We start from the raw sequence: 20,050 nt of genomic DNA on the forward strand, positions 1-20,050 counted from the left end.
GCCAACTTTTCCCCTTCCTCAATGTGGCATCCTTTCAGATAATTAAAACATGGCGCTCTTGTCCCCTCTGAGCCTTCTTTTTTTCATGCCCGCCCTCAACCACTCCTCATAGGGCTTACTTGCAGGCTTTTAATTATTTTAACTGTCCTCTAGACACGTTCCAGCTTGTCAATATCCCTCTTGAATTGTGGTGCCCAGAATTGGACACTGTGTTATTCCAGGTGAGATCTGACCAAAGCATAATAGAGGAGCACCATTACTTCCCTTGATCTGGACATTATACTCATTTTGATGCAGCCCAAAATCCCTTTGCCTTTTTAGATGCTGCATCACATTGCTGGCTCATGTTCAACATGTGTTCTTCCAACATACTTTCGTTTACTTTTTACTTTTAATAGGTTTTTAAAATCCAAAAGTAAGACGGAAGAATGCATGAAATTAAAGCTCTTTGAGAGACTTGCTGGTTTCACTCTACCACAGATCAATCCCCTTCCAGTACACACTTGACATTGCCCCACATAGCCCCTTTAGAAGTGGTGCATCAACACATTTCACTAGAGTTGTGATTAGTTTTATAATGGCTTTTCTGCAGACACGTTTCTATATACAAAACTATGCAACTCAGTTAAGTCAGCATTGGGCAATGGTGGCTTTCTAGGTGTTGATTGCAACTCCCATCATCCCTCACTACTGAGCAGGCCTACTGGGAGTTGCCACACCCAAAATTCAGAGGGCTACTCTGTCCTATCCATTGCTGTGTTCTTGGTGCCACTACCAGCTATTTTGTCAAACCTAGATGTTCAAGGCTAAACTAAAGGGGGAAAGTTGTACCTGAGTGATGGGAGATGTTTTGCATGCAGGAAATTCCCATGTGGTGATAGGAAATAGTGCTGTCTGAAACTTGGGAGTGGTTCTGCTAGTCGTTAAGTGACCAAAACTAGAGCAAAAGACCCAGCATAAGGCGACTGGTGTGTATTCTACACAGGCTGGACTGGAGGCAAGAACGGCATTCCATTTATCCTCTTACAAGGATCAAACAAACCATAAAACAGCAAAAGACTTATTATTGAATCATTTATTTATTTATTTATTATTCCTCAACATTTTCCAAAAAACTAGATTTCCATTTTAAGTCTCATTTTTTTTTTAGCAAAAAATAGTTCAAAATGAGCTCTGTAATGATAAAAGAAAATGAAAAAAAATCATACAGCAGAGCATAGCCAAAGCTCCAGCGGTTTGCAGAATGGAAGATATGAATTCAGCACTGCAAGTCTGTGGAGTGATGGGGAAGCAATTCAAAATAAATTATCTGAACTGGGTGAGAGGGTTGGCGGGAGCAAATGGCTAATAAATGTCAAGGCAGCAATAATAAATCCCCATCACTAAAACCTCTGGTGAAAGTTACACTCATCCCTAGAGCTATGTCCCTTCAACAGACTCCTCAATAGCAACATTTGAACCTGCTATTAACCAAAAATGTGCCTCTAGATCACACTACTAGCAGCAACAGCAGTAGTGATAATAAATACTTCCTTCTGGGACAAAGATAACATAATGGAATGGGTAGACAAACAGCAGAGCCAAACCACATATGGAGCAGTGATATGAAACTGATGGTTCTGCCTTGTAGTTTTTTGGAATCAGACATTAGTAAAGAAAGAGCAGCAAAAAGGAGAACAGAAGACATTTGAGAAAGAAACAGCATTTGATCTGGAAACCAGCTAGAATGTTGTTCTACATCAGGGATGGAAACCAAACTTCCAAAAGGTTAAGACAATCAGGCACTCACAGGCATTCCATGGGCCTTGACCTAAGGAGATTCAGGTGGCTCTGGAATGTCAATGCACTACCCTTGGACTCCCTGTTGCTACAACTGATGCCACCAAGCACACAGTTTCACACTCACAAGGCGAAGAGGCTTTAACTTATATTCCTTCTGAGAAGTTAAGAGAGACCTCATGAAGAGATCCTTCAGGAGATGTGGAAAGTGAGGCAATCCACATACAGCAGAACTCCAAAGAGGAGAGAGAAAGGCTTCTTACTAAGGTGGATTTGCAAGGGAAGACATTGAAGCCCATGATCTGGTCAAACACCAGAGAAAAACATCTGTGTAGCATTAGAGCCAAAGAAAGAAGGGGAGCTTCTGTGGTTGTGAATCCATCGCAGACGCCAGAGAAAGTCCAAGAGTGAAGAGAGTAAAATATGATACCTTCTCAGTGATAACTCAGGTGGGATGACAACGGAAGCACAGGCCTTATGTAAGGGGCGGGGGAGCTCCAGCCATGTGCAACAGTATCAGCAGTGATGGTTCTCAGGTGCAGATTTTGATGCGGGTCCCCTTAGAGAGAATGCGGAAGAAAGGGAAGATGCGCTCACGGAACGAGGCGTTGAAGGTGTGGATATGGGTCATGTTTTCAGCATTGTAGAACCCCAGCTGGCCCCGCTCATAGTCCAAGTAGACGCAAAAGCGGCGGAGCCTCTCGCACGGAGAAAGGGGCATCTGCTCAGTGGTGCTCAGGGCCTGGTACTTCTTGCCATTGGTACCCACGCACCAGATCTCCCGCTTCTGGTAGGGACCTCCAGCGCTGGCCTTCTCTTTACGCCGGGCAGACTCTCGGGCCGCCCCCACGGCCCACCCTCTCCGGCCCCCCACCTCCACCTCCCAGTAGTGGCGGCCGCAGGTAAAACCCTGCAAGGCCAGTACGCAGTAGTCAGAATCAAAGCGTTTGGGGCTGTCGGGGACGTCCCTCCAGCGCCCTCCCAGACGAACGCCCCGGGAGTCAGAGGAAAGCGTGAGCCGCGGGTGGGCGGTCTCTGGATCCAGGGTCAAATCAACTGTAGGAAAGGGAAAGAGAGCACAATAGGAGGAAAACATTACTAGAAACTTAGCTTCTTGTACAGATTAAATCGACACTTTCTTCACAGTCAGTCAGCCCTACCCAAATGGCTGTGGGCTAGCAGCATTTAGATTTCAATAGATGTGAGGAATGCCATCAAATGGCTTCTAAAATGATATAAGCTTATTTTCTTAGTTCTGGACAATCTCAGCCATTAGTTTCTGGCCGATCCCCCAGTGGCACAATGGGTTAAACTCTTGTGCTGGCAAGACTGCTGACCAAAAGGTTGGCAGTTCGAATCCGGGAAGCGGGGTGAGCTTCCATCTGTCTGCTCTAGCTCCCCATGCGGTGATATGAGAGAAGCCTCCCACAAGGATGGTAAAACATCAAACATCTGGGCATCCCCTGAGCAACGTCCTTGCAGAAGGCCAATTCTCTCACACCAGAAGTAACTTGCAGTTTCTCAAGTCGCTCCTGACATTAAAAAAAGGTTTCTGGCCAACATGAGTGCAGCAAACATTGAAAAAGGTGAGACACTCCTTTGTCAATAAATTCAGAATAAATTTCTCCAACAGGGAGTCTGTTGGACAGGTGAGATTACATTTGTTTGCCTCACCAATTTGCTATTCCCTGAGGACCCATGCTTCTCACTATAGTATTTTTATTTATTTTTCGTGTAAAATAGTTCATCATGGTTTTGCATCTTTTCCTAATGTTTTTCCTAGAAAAACACAATATCCAAGTAAAGCCACAACAAGACTGTAAAAGTTGAAGAATATTATTTACGTACTGTCACTCTTGGAACTTTTGTACATGGAAGTAACCAAAATGCAACTCTAGAAACAAATACTAAACCAACCAGTTAAACTTCTCACTCATTCACAACCATTGCAAATACAGCCCAAGCACAGCTGCCTTTTTACTGCAGTTTTTATATGAAGTGCTGTTTACTCCTTGGTCTTTCAAGTAGCCATGTCATCCTATTCTGTTAAGAAAGAAAGGATGATTAGGGGGTTGTGTGGTTTCCTGGCTGTATGGCCATGCTCTAGTAGCATTTTCTCCTGAAATTTCGCCTGCATCTGTGGCAGATATCTTCAGAGGATGATGTTGTTCACATAAAACTGTTAAGGACATTTATAGCTAAGACTGGAGGAGGAGGAGGGTTTTTTTTAATTTCCAAAATTATAGCACAGAAGCTCAGAGCTGGAAGGGGTAACATTGGCTATCTCAAACCCTCAGTCATGCAGCAACACACAGCTAAACCACTTCTGAAAGATGCCTATCCAACTTGTTAAAAGACATCCAAAAAAGAAAGGTTCGCCACCATCTGAGTCATTTATTCCAATGTCAAACAGTTCTTATAGTAAAGAATTTCTTCTAAACATCTGGATAGAATCTCTTGTATTTTGAATCAAATAGTTTATATCATAGTCTCCAGAGCAAGAAAAAAATAGGTTCACTCCGACATCTACACGACATTCATTCAGGTAGATAAATATGGTTATTATGTCAGTTAGTCTTCTCTTCCAAAAGCATAACTCCTTCCTTCACGACGATCTCCAGGTCTCCTGTCTTATGTCTTCTTTATGCCTCTAAATATGTTTTTTGATCTCATCAGACTGTCCCCTCTCTTTGTCAGATGCTTTTACACAGCCTTCCTATAATTTCATCTGTTTTTCCTTTGCATTATTTTCACTGTGCATTATTCTACCAAACCCATGCCTACAACCATATGTCTTGCTAATTCCAGAATTCTCACCTCCCTCTAACATGCATTTTTTCCATCAACTAATTTAAAAGCCCTTTGGGCATAGACTATATCATTTCTGAAGAACATCTAATACTCTATGAATACGTAGCTTCTGTTGTTTTCTGCAATTTGTAATTCCTGCAGCCAACACAGATTAGACTGCAGCACTTCATGGACCATAAGAAGCAAACCATTACCTATAGCAATACTGTGCTCCTCCAGGTGTTTTGGACTTCAGCTCCCAGAAATCCCAGCCAGCTTACCAGCTGTTAGGAATTGTGGCAGCTGAAGTCCAAAACATCTGAAGGAGTACAGTTTGAAAAACTCTGACCTACAGCAACAGTTACTGCGCAAAAGCAAAAAGGAGACATATTTTACCGCGAGGGGCTTTGGAGAAGACCTTTTCCATCTTCTTCATGAGGACATCTATAAGGAAGTAGTTCTGATATTTCTTTCCTGCATCCACTGCCACCATTTCTGGATCGTGGAATTTGATATTCTCACACCTGGCAAGGTGATCGTTTAAAGAAAAGCTGTATTAGAAATGAAGAGGAAACCCAGGAGACTAAGCTACTGAATCGACAGAAAGATAACTTACTTAAGATAACACAATTATACTAACTTCTCTAACGGAACTGCCTACTCTTTCCTAACACTTTTCTCTATCATTTTAACACAGACAGACATGAAGAAGAAACAGAAGCAAAGAGATTAGGATCTGAATCCATTAGTGTGAATCTGAGTAGACCTATTGTGTTAATATAATCCAGTTATGTGTTGATTTATCATTCAATAACACCGGCCAACACACATTTTGGTATCTAAAATGTTAGCACTCTTTCTGAGTATACTTGACCTGCTGGTTCAAAAAATGCCATCAGTTTTCCCCTATTAGCTCTAGTTTTTGAGATACAGAACATATGCCATCTACCTGTCACCATCTGCTTGCTCACAGAAAACCATGATACAGTAATCATATCTAAGACACTAGAGCTGATGCTTTCTATCCAGTGTCATTTTCTGAATCAGCACCCCAAATAACCCCAGGAACAGGCCTAACAACTGAGACACAAATTTGGGAATTAACCAATAGGATTTAGGCTTAAGTGGAGAAAAAGAACAAATACAAACACACAAAAACTGGAATTCTGATAGAGGCATCAGAATATGCATGCATATAGTGACTTCTATATCCATGCAAATGTCTTTTTTTTTTAAGGATTGTGCAGTTTGGTAATCCCATCATCTCCCCAGAGTGCCCAGTCTGGCTATCCTGGGCTTCACACCAAGCAAGAAGACCCGGAAAAACATGTAGTAACCCCGCTTCCCACTAGTCACAATGATGGCAAAAGCTCTTTGATACCCCCCCCTCCCCGAAGACCCCTGAGATCCAATGATTCTGTACTCATTATGCAAAGGGATCTTGTAACACCTTACAGACTAAGAGAGAGAAGAAAGTTGGAGGCGTAACCTTTCAAAAACTAAGTCTATTTCCTCAGATGAAATAAAGTGCCTAGGAAGAGACCTTTATAGGCAGACTGTGTGTCTGAATACTCATAGTAATGCAAAACCTCTGGATATATTGATAAGGTGACATCTTCACAGTTCCATAGTCACTGCATCTGGCTATAAGGAATGTAGGCAGATGCTCCCCCAATCCAAAGGCCATGCAAGAAGACTTCATAGCTTTACAATATATCCCCACACGTGGATCTGAATTAAGGCCATTGTTAGGGTCATCTGAACTGCAACATTCCATCTTTTTATTGCTCAAGTTTAGGGAACTTGAATAAATACTATCCACAGGTCCCACCATACACAGCTTGACAATATTTTTTTCATCCAAAAAGTAAACCTTGATTTAAACGTTTTATTATGTCATTGTATATAATGGGACTTGAGCATTCACAGATTTTGCTATTCATGGGCAGTCCCAGAACCAAACCGCAGCAGATACCAAGGGCCTACTATAGTGGTAATGCTTCTTTACGAAAGCAGCTCCACAGTATTAACAGACATTATGAAGCAGGGATGGGGAACTTGGGGACTTCCAAATACTTTGGACTTCAACAATCAGAAGCCCTAGCATAGTTAGTAGTAAGGCCTGCACAACCTGTGGCCCTCCAAGGAGTTTGGGACTCCATCTCTCAGAAGCTTTGACCAGCTTGCCCAATGGTTAGGAAGGAATTGTGGAAATTGATGTCCAAAACACCTGAAAGGTCACAGGTTGTGTATGCCTGATCTAGAATATCAGAGCTCTAGCATTAACAGAATTTGCACAAAACACTCAGTGTCCAAAAAAGTCTTAAAGAGACTTTTAGGTGAACTTAGGCTAATCGCTAAGGAATTTAGGACAGAGGCAGCATAAATAAATTCCACCAACCTGACTAAAGTTCCTTTGAAGTCCTACAAGAATAAGAAAAACTAGAGTTAGAAAGGCAGTCCATGTTTTTTTTTCCAAGGCATTTCTAAGACGAAAAGAAGTTACTTCCCACGCTTACTGACTGGAGACATGCAGTAGTGGCTTTCAAGTACAAAAACAATACATACTAAATAGTACCAAGGTAATATTTATATACTGCTATGATTTACTCTTATTGTCTAGACTAGAGCTATTCAAACTCTTAAGCAGGCTGAATAATAAAATTGTTTGTCCTGGGATCCCTAAAGTCTTCCAATGTTATTCTTTTTCATGCACATCTTTAAAAGGGGGCAGGGGAGGGAGGGGGGAGAGTGGCCCTAGACTAGGCAAGGGCAAACTTGGGCCCTCCCATGTGTTTTGGACTTCAGCTCCCACCATTCCTAACAGCCTCGGGCTCTTTCCTTTTCCCCTTCAGCTGCTCAAGCAGCTGAGGGAGAAAAGGAAAGGGCCCGAGGCTGTTAGGAATTGTGGGAGTTGAATTCCAAAACACCTGGAGGGCCCAAGTATGCCCATGCCTGCCCTAGACATTTATCTTCATAGCATCTGGATGATTAAAGGTCAGAGTTTGGAGCTATTCAAATTCTCTACCACACATTTAGTGTCTGGCAATGTTATACTGGACTATATTTCCTAGAATCCCTCAGCCAACACGGCCACCAGATGAGAGGTTCTGGGTATTTAGTTCCTTCTCCCTGGGGGAGAAGGGTGGTATAAAATAAATAAATAAATAATTTTTCCACACCCTTGACACATTCAGAAAAATTGCAGCATTTGGGCTGCCCACTTTCCTGGGTATAGTTTTTTTTACTTCTTTCCTAACAGACGTATACAAGAGTCCAAGCACTGCAGTAAATCATGATGCCATGACAAGTAGTCCCAATTCTCCTGCTTGGGGGCAACTGTAAAAGCAAGCAAATGAGGACAGGGGTTCACCTTGAGCAGCTGCAGGCCATCCTGCTTGCTCTTGTCTTCCGCTTCTGCAATAAGGCGACCGAGAGCAGCCTCCTGCTCCTCCAGATGGGTGACGTTGCTGCTCTGCCTGGCCAGCAGGATGTCGTAGCGGTCCTCCAGCTGGTGCAGGAGCAGTGCCTGCTCCCCAACGAGAAACTGGTGCAGCCGTTCAAAGTCAGACTCAAACTCTTTCATATCGAGCTTCATTTTGTTCTGTGGGAAGAAAGGAGAAAATGAAGAGGAGGATGAATGGTTTGGCAAAACCCAGCACATGTTAATCTTGAACACCAACTCACAGAAAAACCAGAAAATTATTGCAGAGGGTGTAAAATAGAAATAACAGCTTTTAGTCCCTCAAATAAACCACATTCCATGACAAAGCACAAGGAAATTAGATACCACTTCCATTAGCAAGGACTGGGACCCAAAAAATATCGCTCCTTGTCATTACAAGTATAGGTATTCCATAGTTATCAAGTAAATGTAGTCCTAGGCTTTATTTAACAGAAACTGTGGCACCAGATGTGGAAAATACCATGGAAACATTAAGGATAGTCCCTACACGAGTGGTTATCAACCTGGGGTCCCCAGATGTTTTTGGCCTACAACTCCCAGAAATCCCAGCCAGTTTACCAGCTGTTAGGATTTCTAGGAGTTGATGGCCAAAAACAACTGGGGACCCCAGGTTGATAACCACTGCCCTATACTATGGGAATTGTGTTCTACATATCTACTTTAAAGGGCAGGTGAAATGCCTGGACATGCTTCCAGATCCAGTGACATCACAGGAAGCCTCAGCAGATTAGAGTCCCTTTCACCAGCTTTGACAGGCTCTCCAGCTAATCCTAAGTAGGGTTACTCTACCCACTGTAGTCCATGTTCGAGTAACTTTCAAAATGAACTACTGTAATGTGTCATTACTGGGATTGCCCTTGAAGATAAAATTGAAACTTCACTAAGGAATAACACTATGTAACAACATTTGAAAAAAAATTCTGTTCCTGATTTGAAAGTGTTATTTCCTGTTTAATTGTTGAAAGTAGTTGTTATTGTGGCTGCCACAAACTATGTTGAATTGGTTGAGACTATGAGATATTTATTTAAAAACTATAGCAAAATGCGCTACACGATGTCCCGCAAAAACCAAGTTTTTGCAGTTGAATAATTTTATTCATGGTTTTATGATAGAACCAATTAGGAAATGACATTTATAACCCAGAAACAAAAAAAAAGTGTTACATAGTGTGATGTGGCTGCTAACATATTTGTGAACGTGGCCCAACATCACATAAATCCATTTGCTGCCTACTTATTTCTAGGCACAGTTCCAGGTTCTACTGGTTCCTTTCATGCAATATATATTTTTAAAAGCTTCTTACCACTCTAGCCTGACAATATCTAATGATCTGGAGGAGGTATCAGTCACTGCAAAGTGCTTTCACCTCATCATTATATGGCTTGGAAAACATTTTTCTTGACTGTGTTATCTTTCCTTTATTGCTTTATGGTTGTATTCTACATTGTCCTATATAATTTGGCTAGCTAATGTACCCAGGTTTGCCTGGGTATGCATTTTCTGAAGATAGGATTCTGTAAAAAACTTGATTACCCAATTTTTACCTACATGGCTTGATGGACCAAATTTGGTACACATACACTTCATAATTCGCCATTAGTGCGTCCCCCTCACAAACGCAACCAAGATCTGGAAAACTGTTATAATATTACCTCTGAGTGAGCAATAAAAATGAAGGGAACACAGAAACTTATAACATCTGAACTGAAACTTACACTCTAGTCCTAAAACCTTCAGTTCTACTTTAGTGCCAGTGTTGATCTATACAGCTCTTCAAGGATTAGGCCCAGACTATCTGGAAGGCCACACCTCTTAATAAGCCCTTAGACCTCTTTAAGGGCCTCATTATAAATAAATGTATTTGTATGGTTTATTATGATTTTAACATTTAACATGTATATTTATCTGCTTTTATGGTGCTATGTGGTGTTGAATCATTGCCAAACTGGAAACTGCTCTGAGTCTCCTTTGGGGTGGAGATAGAGCAGGATAAAAATGCAGTAAATAAATAAATATTTTTTTAAAGTTAGCTTTTTGTATGGTTCTTGTTTTGAATTGTAAGCCACCCTGTGTCCCAATTTTAAGAAAAGTACAGGATAACCATAAACATAGCAATTAGCATAGGAACAACACCCACAAGACTAGAAGAGAGTAAAAGGATGTCCTCTCATAGTACAAGATCAAAGAATCTGCAATGCTGGAAGAGAAGACATTATGCACAAACAACAGAACATTTGGAGATGCAATCATAGCTGGGAAACACACACTTTCCCTACAGTTTAAGTCAAATCTACGAGATCAAGTAAAGAATATTTTCTACCCCTGTAAAGTCCAAGCTTCACCATATTAACTCTAGGAGACAACCTTGTGATTTTCTTCTGTTTTAAAAAAGAAAGCTATTGTATCTACTGTGTGAGGACACTCCCAAACTTCTCCAAGAATCTGTGTGCTCTAATTATCGAGTCAAAAATGATAAGATGGTATTGGGATGCAGAAGAATTAAGATAAGAGGGTTGTTGTATGTCTTTCGGGCTGTGTGGCCATGTTCCAGAAGCTTCTGGAACATGGCCACACAGCCCGAAAGACATACAACAACCCTGTGATCCCGGCCATGAAAGCCTTCGACAAAACAATTAAGATAAGGTTTGCATACCTTGAGATCTGTTATCTTCTCCTCTTCCTTTGATTTTTGCTTTAAAACAGACTCCAGTTTCTTCTTCAGGGGATCCAAATGACCCTGGAGTTTAGCCTTAACAAAGTACATAAATAAGTAATAACAAAAATAAATAGTAAGTAAAACAATAATATAACTAAAAGAAGTAACAATCCAAGTTGTTGCAGTGTTTGAATTAGAAAGTAATTCCTCTGAAAGTCTGATAAATACTGCAAGTGTATTTTTAGGACTTCCAATACAATGATACAGAGTAGGAACTCAGACAAAATATTGTTGGTCCATCGTTTGAAAGCTGCACATCAGGTCCTAACTTCAGACTATCACAAAGAGGTGCCATTTTAGATATGTGAGGCTGAAGTATATATACAAATTTTGAACTTCTCAATTTTTCTTTAAAGAGAGAAAGTATATATGTATCTTCTGTAGTTGATGATATGGACAAACTCTGAAAACTAATTGTAGGTTTTTGCTAATTAATGGAATAAGCACTGCAAATATCACAGCATTCAAGCCTATACAAATACCCTAGTATTAACTGCAAACAATGCATAAATGGTCTGCACAAAACAGAACATAGAACTCAAAATTCTCAGTCTAGATTTTCTTGAAGATCTTTCTATTTGTGGAGTTTGTTTTCAAAAGGTACCAAATCCAAAAAAATTGAAAAATTAATTATAAGTGGCAGCACATTGTTGGCTAGGAGTAGAATATCATGTACAGATCAAAACTATCCATATATATCAAAATACTTTAGTACAAGGCTCAGAAAATTGCATTTTATAGCAAGAGTGTATATTCTTTGCACATTTTTCTCTATTCATATAAAAATTGTTTAACTGAATTTGAAACCTTTTGGAAACAAGCTCCACATTTTAGCTAAATGGGTACTTTCAGGAGTAATGGAATATTATCAAAGGTAGCATTTATATACTGCTATGATTTACTCTTATTGTCTAGACCAGAGCTTTTCAAACAGTGTGTCATGATACGTTCATGTATCAGCTACTGTGTGTAAGTGTGTCACACAAACTTAACGAGAAACTTCTGAGTCTATGTATAATAAGTAATTAACCATATTTTTAAAAATAAATAAATAAAAGGTTTTCATGAGATATGTCATGTCACCACCCATTTCGTTGTATATGTGTGCATCTCTTATAAGGGGTTGGTTTAACCTCTGGTTTGCTAGTAAAACTGAATTACACGCACTCCTCTAGTTACAAATATCCAACTTAAAAATGACTCATAGTTAAGAAAAGCGGTGAGAGAGCTGGAAGTGAGAGAAATCTACCTCAAGGAAGGGAAATTCACTACTGAAAGAGTTAACATGGGGAAAAGGAGTCTCCACTGAAGCTTTCTCACCAATACTTGTTTCCACAACAAGCCAATTTTTTTTCAAAATCCAATTATCACAGGAACAGAAAGTGAGGTGAAGTCCTCTGAACAAAGGCACAGACAGCAAAGCAAACACTATGGGAGTGTTAACTCTTCCCTATGCTATCCAAAATGTATATATTATATATGGCTGGAATTACACTTTTAAAATGTGCCTGTTCTGACTTGCATACAAATTCAACTTAAGAACAAACCTACAGAATCTATCTTGTTCGTAACCTATCTTGTTCGGGGACTGCCTCTATTGTGTTGCAAAATGATGCATGTCTAAAAAGTGTGTCAGCAACATCAACATTTGGAAAGCTCTAGTCTTGTTTGTAAATGCAAAACATGTAACCTCATACAATCCTCATACAAACTTCATACAATCAACCCATTAAGTCAATTTACTTCAATATTATCTATCCTGTCATGAAGGTCTCTGTCAGAGAAATATTCCCTCTAATTTAGGAATGAGAAACTGTATTGGAGTGGGGAAAAGATTTAACTACACTCCTTCGCAGTAGGCCACAATTAGAAATTGCATTATTTCATATCTAGTTTCATTTTCAGTTGAAAATCAGCTATTTTATGCAGGCCAAAACAAGCCAACCTCATTTTATGATTAGTTTTAAGGTGGGGAAAAGTCTTGGCAGAACCCCATAAAATGGAATAACATATAGGCCTCACAAGCCTATTGTTGTGGCCCCACAAGACTCTCCCTGCATATTTTTCTCTTTCTTTGCAAAGATGGATGAACTCCTCCTTCCTTTCATTTTAACCATTACAAGTTTGAGTTTCCCTCCCACCATGTTATAGCAAGTTGGCCCCAGAGCAGCTGAACATAGGCTCCAGATCAGCTAAATTTTCTCGTTCCTGCTGTAATTGCTCAGCAATGTACAGTGCTAAATATGCAAAGTGCCTTAGTATATGTTGTCCATGAGTCACTGTTGCATGTTTGGGTACTGGACTAGAATTGTGGAGTTGTTCTTGTGTACCTCCGTGTTGTTTCTGATTTACGGCAACCCTAAGGTGAATTACACACAGGGTTTCCTTTGCAAGATTTGGGGGGAGGGGAGTTGACTCTAAGGCTGAGAAACTATGACTACTCAAGGTCAGTCAGTGAGTTTCCATGCCTGAAGGGAGAGTTTAACCTTACGCTCCAGAGTACCAGAGTCAGTGTGGTGTAGTGGTTTTAACAATAGATAATGAGCCTGGAGATTAGGATTCAATCCCTCTGAACCAATCATGCCGAGAAAAAACAATGATGTGGTTCATACTCGGCTACAATTGAAAGCCTATGATGATTAAGAAGAGAGAAAAGACTTGAAATCACACAAGAATGTGCTGTTTTATGGGGAACAGATCCACTGCATATGAGGTGGGGAGATGATTCTAATCTCTCTACTGCTGCCTTCCAAGTAATCTTGTAGTCCAGACATTCACAGTTCTCTTTTGACAGCACTACTTAAACGTTTGTTAAATAATATTCAGTCTTCCTCAAAAGAGCTAAAAAAGCAAATAATCCCAGTCCTGGTGCAGTTATTCACATACAGATCAATACTGAACAATTATGGATAAAAAAGAAAAATCTTTAAAATATAAACTACTACTTAACATAGAGTACAGGTTATTCCCAGCTAGGTATGGGTAATGCGAAGCCTACTAGATTGTGTCAACTGACCGTTTCCATTAACTTTAGCCAGCCTACCAAACGGTGAAGAATGCTGGAAGTTGAAATCCACAGCATCTGGGAAATCACACTTTTCTCACCCTCAGTCCTAAACCCCATCACTGGAGGCATTACAGATCGAGTATTTATCAGTCTCAATGGCAAGCTTCTTAATATCATGGTACATATTATATAGCCGCCCTTCACATTTGCAGTTTTGATTGATTTGATTATACAAAGATTTGGTTTAAAATGTTCTCTCTAGAAGCTCTAGTCATCCAGTGTGATTCTATGGTTAAGTTCCTCTAGTGAATTTCAATATTCATAAATTTGTTTAACAATGTTTAAGCCAATGGTTCTCAACCTGTGTGTTCTCACGTGTTTTGGCCTACAACTCCCAGAAATCTGAGCCAGTTTACCAGCTGTTAGGATTTGTGGGAGTTGAAGGTCAAAACATCTGAGGACCCACAGGTTGAGCACCACTGCTCTAGGCCCTCCAGTGTGACTCCATGGCAGGCATAGGCAAACTTTGGCCCTGCAGGTGTTTTCTCCCACAATTCCTAGTAGCATATCTGCTATTAGGAATTGGCGTTAAAGTCCAAAACACCTGGAGGGCCGAAGTTTGCCCATGCCTGCTCTACAGTCACCTCACCTTCCTCCAGTCATGTTAGAGGACCTACAGATTTTTAGAGTATTAAAATAGAAATTTCTTTATTTGCAGTTATTTGCTTTCATGGGGGCCCTGGGCCCTTAATGCCAGCAGGTGTGAAGGACTGGGTGTGCACTCTTTCCCGATCAGGGGGGTTCACACTATCCACTGACATGGAACAAGATTACAGCTTGACATCCAGAGCCTTATTTTGTGCATACCTTGTATTCTTGCACAACTTCTTCCAGCGGCATGACACTGTGGTGTTTGTGGGCCCGTGACTCCCTGCACACCACACAGATGGGCTCCTCGTCTGTCTCACAAAAAAGCTTGAGGGGCTCCTGGTGTTTCTCACAGATGCTTCGCTCAACACTCTGAGCTTTGCCTGCAGCTAAAGCAGAAGGTGCTCCTGAAGAATCTCCCGCTGCAGCAAATTCCGCCTCTTCGGTCGAGGGAGTCGCAGGTTTGTACGGCTGCGGATGCATCCGGCGAATGATCTCCACCATGTTGGCTAGTTGCAGATTGGGTCGGAAGCTACGGCGGGGAAAGGTTTTGCGGCATTGAGGGCAAGTGAAAGCCTGGCGTTGGGGAGGCATCGGCGGGGTGGCCGGCACCGTATATTCAGCGTCTTCTTCCGGCTCCTCATCTTCATCCATGATGTCATCCTCCTCGTCATAACTGTTAAAGAATATGTCACCTCCCATCGCATCGTCCCACATCTCATCCGACCCGGGGTCTTGGTCCCAATAGTCTCGGTCTTCTTCGTCATCCCAGACGTCTTCGGCGTCGTCCCCATCATACTCATCTCTGGAGAGGTCCTCTCTCTCATCCTCCATGTCCCCATCATCCAGGAACTCATCTTCTAGGTCGTCTTCCTCGTCGTCCGCATCTTCCTCGGGCCCCAAATCGCCATCGTCGATGCCAACTTCAGAACCAGGCCCGTAGCCGCCATCTGAACCGGAGGCCTCACCGTCGTCTCCTTCCTCCTCCTCAACTTGACCTTCTCCCGAGCCCCACAGCTGCGTGATGCAGACCCGGCAAAAGTTGTGCCCACAGCCAATGGAAACGGGGTCGATGAAGTAGTCCAGGCAGATGGCGCAGACGGCCTCTTCATGGAGGTTGGTCACCGGGTTGAGAGGGCCCCCATGGGAGGCAGAGGTGGAGGAGGCTGCTGTTGCCATGGACACCACCACAAGGCCTCGCCCTGAGGCCTGCTACTTTAGCCCTCTCAGTAGGAAACTTCCCTCTGGAGAGGAGGCCTCGTCCTGGGCCCAAACGCTGCTGTTTTATGGCCTGTTTTGAGGGCCACAACCCCACAGTCCCTTTCCTTTGGCCTTCCTCCTCCTTTCTTCCCTTCCCACTTTCTCTCCTTCCTTCCTGCTCTTCTACCAGCCACTCCCTTCCTCTCTCCTTCCCTCACAAAGACTTTCTCGGTCCCGGCTCTCCACAACAGGAACAAGAGCCGTCAGTGACCCAGGCTCCTCACACCACAGCGTCCCCACTGATGCAGCTTCCGCAACGAACGTTATCTCCCTTTCCGGCCGCCGTAGCTATTTGCTCTCCAAACCGGAAGTCGTAGCACTATTCTAGAGCAACGGCGCTCTATGGTATGAAGTCACTGGCCTCAGCCCTCCAGGTGTTTCGGACTTCAGCTCCCACAATTCCTAACAGCCTTCCGGCTGTTAGGAATTGTGGGAGCTGAAGTCCGAAACACCTGGAGGGTCCGGGCTGTATGGCCATTTTCCAGAAGCATTCTCTCCTGACGTTTCGCCCACATCTATGGCAGGCATCCTCAGAGGTTGTGACGTCTGTTGGAAAACTATACAAGTGGCGTTTATATATCTGTGGAATGTCCAGGGTGGGAGAAAAAAAAACTCTTGTATGTTGGAGGAAAGTGTGAATGTTGCAAACTGGCCAGCTTGATTGGCATTGAATAACCTTGCAGCTTCGAAGCCTGGCTGCTTCCTGCCTGAGGGAATCCTTTATTGGGAGGTGTTAGCTTGCCCTGATTGTTTTCTGCCTGGAATTCCCCTGTTTTCTGAATGTTGTTCTTTATTTACTGTCCTGATTTTAAAGGGTTTTTTAAAATACTGGTAGCCAGATTTTGTTCATTTTTATGTTTTTCTCCTTTCTGTTGAAATTGCCCACATGCTTGTGGATTTTAATGACTTCTCTGTGTAGTCTGACATGGTGGTTGTTAGTGTGGTCCAGCATCTCAGTGTTCTCAAATAATACAGTAGAGTCTCACTTATCGAACACTCGCTTATCCAACGTTCTGGATTATCCAACGCATTTTTGTAGTCAATGCTTTCAATACATCGTGATATTTTGGTACTAAATTTGTAAATACAGCAATTACTACATAGCATTACTGCATATTGAACTACTTTTTCTGTCAAATTTGTTGTATAACTTGATGTTTTGGTGCTTAATTTGTAAAATCACAACCTAATTTGATGTTTAATAGGCTTTTCCTTAATGCCTCCTTATTATCCAACATATTCGCTTATCCAACATTCTGCCGGCCCGTTTATGTTGGATAAGTGAGACTCTACTGTACGCTGTGTCTAGGTTGGTTCATCAAGTGCTCTGCTATGGCTGACTTCTCTGGTTGAGTTAGTCTGCAGTGCCTTTCTTGTTCTTTGATTCGTGTCTGGGCAATGCTGCTGCATTTGGTGGTGCCTATGTAGACTTGTCCACAGCTGCGTGGTATATGGTAGACTCCTGCTGAGATGAGAGGATTCTTCTTGTCCTTTGCTGAATGTAGCATTTGTTGGGGATTTTCATAGCGGGTCTGTAGATAGTTTGTACGATAGGTTCAATCAGGGCCAGCTAACACCTCCGAACAAAGGATTCCCCCAGGCAGGAAGCAGCCAGACTTTGAAGCTGCAAGGCCATTCAGTGCTAATCAAGCTGGCCAGTTGCACCATTCACACTTGCCTCAAGCAGACAAGGGTTCTTTCTCCCTCTCTGGACCTTCCACAGATATATAAACCCCACTTGCATAGTTTTCCAACAGACCTCTCAACCTCTGAGGATGCCTGCCAGCTGCAGCTTTACCGCAAGAAACCGGACTTGGCCACAGTGGTCCATGCCTTGGTGACATCCAGACTGCAATGCACTATACGTAGGGCTGTCTTTGAAGGCGGCCCGGAAACTCCAATTAGCACAAAGGTCAGCAGCCAGGCCTCTAACCGGAGCTGCTTATAGGGAACGTACAATGCCCCTATTAAACCAGCTCCTTTGGCTGTAGATAAGTTTCTGGTCCCAATTCAAAGTGCAGGTTTTGACCTAAATGGTTCAAGCCCTGCCTATCTTCGGGACCACATCTCCCGTTATAAACCGGCACAGACTCTTAAGATCTGCTAGGGAGGCTGTCCTCTCGCTTCTGCCACCATCACAAGCACAGATGATAGCAACAAGGGAGGGTCCCTCTCGGTGGTGGCCCCCCATCTCTGGAACACCCCAGCGAAATTAAGCAAGGCCCTACATTGTCCCCCTTTCATAGGGACCTGAAACCTGGATGTTTCAACAAATTTTTGAGAATGACTAGTCCCTAGGCCCAGTCCCTTGGTAACCAGATAGTACTCTGTCCTGCACTTCATCCACTTCTCCGGCTCTTTGATATGCTGTGCACTATCCCTTTTATAGATTACCACATTCATTTTGTAATCTTGGCCATTGGTTTGCTAAACCTCTATTAATAGAGTTACAATGAGAGCTACTAATAGAGCTACAATAGGCTTTTAATGTTGTTATTTTTATTTTAGTATGTTTTAACACGATTTTGGCTTTTTATGATGTTTTCAGTTTTTGTTATTCTGTTTGTTAAGTTAAATTAGGTCGTTTTGTATTGTTTGCTGTGGTTTTTTTTAATGTATTGTCTGTGTGGTTTCCTTCCTGTAATTGAATGTTTGCCTATATGTTGAAAACCGTCCTGGGTCCCTTTAGGGAGATAGGGTGGTATACAAATAAAGTTGTTTATTATTATTATTATTATTGACACGAAGACAGAGTATGACACAGCAAACGAGATATATATTATGGATTTCGTATCACAAGTCAAATTATTATGTGGGTGAAGTGTCAGGAGAGAACATGGCCATACAGCCTGGAAAACTCACAGCAACCCAGTGATTCCGGCCGTGAAAGCCTTCGACAGCACAGCCTACTGGCTGTTAGGAATTGTGGGAGCTGAAGTCCAAAACAGCTGGAGGGTCCATGCCCATGGACAATCTATGCTAGTTTTATTAATGTTGAAAACAAACCCAAGTCATTAATATAAATAGCTAGCCAAACACACACACACACACACACCAGGCTGCCAGTGTTGACAAAGGTAAAGCTAGGCATCTTTTTCAAGGCCAAGATTCTCCCCTGGAACATATAAGGCAAGAAGAAATCTGCAGGCTTCTGAGCATGTGCAGAATGCATTCATTCCATAATGGCTTTAGTGGCTTCCAGATCTGGATTTGGAGTTTCCTACCTCCACCTACCTAAAGAACTAAGGGTGCATCTGCACTGTAAAATTAATACGGTTTGACACCACTTTAACATTTATAAGAGCTTTAGTTCTCCCTGCATAAAAAATACTGGTGCCATGCCATCTCCCTTTGGAGAGTATTGTAGTGGGTATCACAGAGAGAGCAGCCAGCTGGTTTCTGTAGTGTAGTGGTTATCACGTTCGCCTCACACGCGAAAGGTCCCCGGTTCGAAACCGGGCAGAAACAGCACTATGTTTTTTTTTTCTTTTCTATTTTAAAAATTACTCCTTTGTTTTCTGTTGCTATAATTTTTCAAATTTTATTCTTCACATTGCTTTCTTTGGACTGCTGCATCATAAAGAAGGAATACATAAAAATGTGTAAGACATGCAAACAAAGTGATGATCACTAAAAGACATGCCATGTTAGGATTCTATTTGAGGCATTGCCAACAGTATCAAAAATCTGAGAGTAACAAAACTAGATATAAACAAATTAAAACAGTTTTTAAAACAAGTATTTATTATTCTGGTGAGTCAATTCACTGAAAGCTTTAAAAAAAATCCAAACAAGTACAAATTGGGAATATATTTTTCAAACCCTATTGAGCAATCCGAATAGATTGACTAGAGCTTGCTTGTTAATCAAAGCAGATAAACACATAGCAACGAAAATGAATTCTAAAATGGAAAAACAAAACCTGGTTTCAATTGATACATGTTAAAGGAAGTTTTTGAAAGCGTTTTCTCCAGGAGCCCGGCTAGCTCAGTCGGTAGAGCATGAGACTCTTAATCTCAGGGTCGTGGGTTCGAGCCCCACGTTGGGCGCAAATTTTTTTTTTGCATTTGCTTAAGGAAAAAAATAAGGAATATTCAGTCAGTCTGTTTATACTAGCTGCATTCAACCTTAATATAAGATCTTCGATATAGGAAATTCTTTGGACCAGAAATATTTGGGATTTCAGATTTATTTTCCCCCCAAATTTTGGAATACTTGTATTTACATAAGGAGAGATCTTGGAATGCATCAGTGTAGAATCAATGCAATTTGGAACCTCTTTCCTTCCCATGGCTCAATACTATAGAATCAAGATATTTGTTTGGAGAAGGTTAAAGGCCTCGTAAAACTACAATTCCCAGGTTCCTATAGCATCGAGCCATG

At 41.9% G+C, this 20,050-nt stretch overlaps 1 protein-coding gene and 2 non-coding genes across 4 annotated transcripts; 2 read left to right on the plus strand and 1 right to left on the minus strand.

Moving 5' to 3' along the window:
• Positions 1-1,060: 1,060 nt before the first annotated feature.
• On the minus strand, positions 1,061-15,970 carry trim41 (tripartite motif containing 41). 2 transcript variants are annotated; one of them, XM_062969606.1, is made up of 6 exons: positions 14,627-15,970; positions 10,690-10,785; positions 7,943-8,173; positions 6,971-6,993; positions 4,966-5,120; positions 1,061-2,835 (listed from the first exon to the last, which is right to left on the minus strand). In XM_062969606.1, exons 1-6 carry the CDS (start codon positions 15,584-15,586, stop codon positions 2,312-2,314), a joined length of 1,989 nt encoding a protein of 662 aa, XP_062825676.1. In that variant the 5' UTR covers positions 15,587-15,970; the 3' UTR covers positions 1,061-2,311. The 2 variants fall into 2 exon arrangements, with proteins under 2 accessions (XP_062825676.1, XP_008103677.2); XM_008105470.3 differs by having other exon boundaries at positions 4,966-5,093; positions 14,627-15,969.
• Positions 15,971-19,062: 3,092 nt separating this feature from the next.
• On the plus strand, positions 19,063-19,135 carry trnav-cac (transfer RNA valine (anticodon CAC)). The gene has a single exon. It is a non-coding gene; the product is annotated as a tRNA-Val (tRNA).
• A 508-nt stretch (positions 19,136-19,643) lies between these two features.
• Positions 19,644-19,716, plus strand: trnak-cuu (transfer RNA lysine (anticodon CUU)). Its single transcript has one exon. It is a non-coding gene; the product is annotated as a tRNA-Lys (tRNA).
• The last annotated feature ends 334 nt before the right edge of the window (positions 19,717-20,050 follow it).

The sequence above is a fragment of the Anolis carolinensis genome, chromosome 2, assembly GCF_035594765.1.
Source record: "Anolis carolinensis isolate JA03-04 chromosome 2, rAnoCar3.1.pri, whole genome shotgun sequence".
NCBI classification, from domain to species: Eukaryota; Metazoa; Chordata; class Lepidosauria; order Squamata; family Dactyloidae; genus Anolis; species Anolis carolinensis.

What these genes read in the sequence shown, in the direction of transcription:
- trim41 (XM_062969606.1), bottom strand. Translation starts at nt 15,586, where the DNA reads ATGGCAACAGCAGCCTCCTCCACCTCTGCCTCCCATGGGGGCCCTCTC. An exon ending in AGAAGATAACAGATCTCAAG is followed by an intron (nt 8,174 to 10,689) that starts GTATGCAAACCT and finishes TTCTTCCCACAG; the next exon opens with AACAAAATGAAGCTCGATAT. An exon ending in CTTCTCCAAAGCCCCTCGCG is followed by an intron (nt 2,836 to 4,965) that starts GTAAAATATGTC and finishes CCTTTCCTACAG; the next exon opens with TTGATTTGACCCTGGATCCA.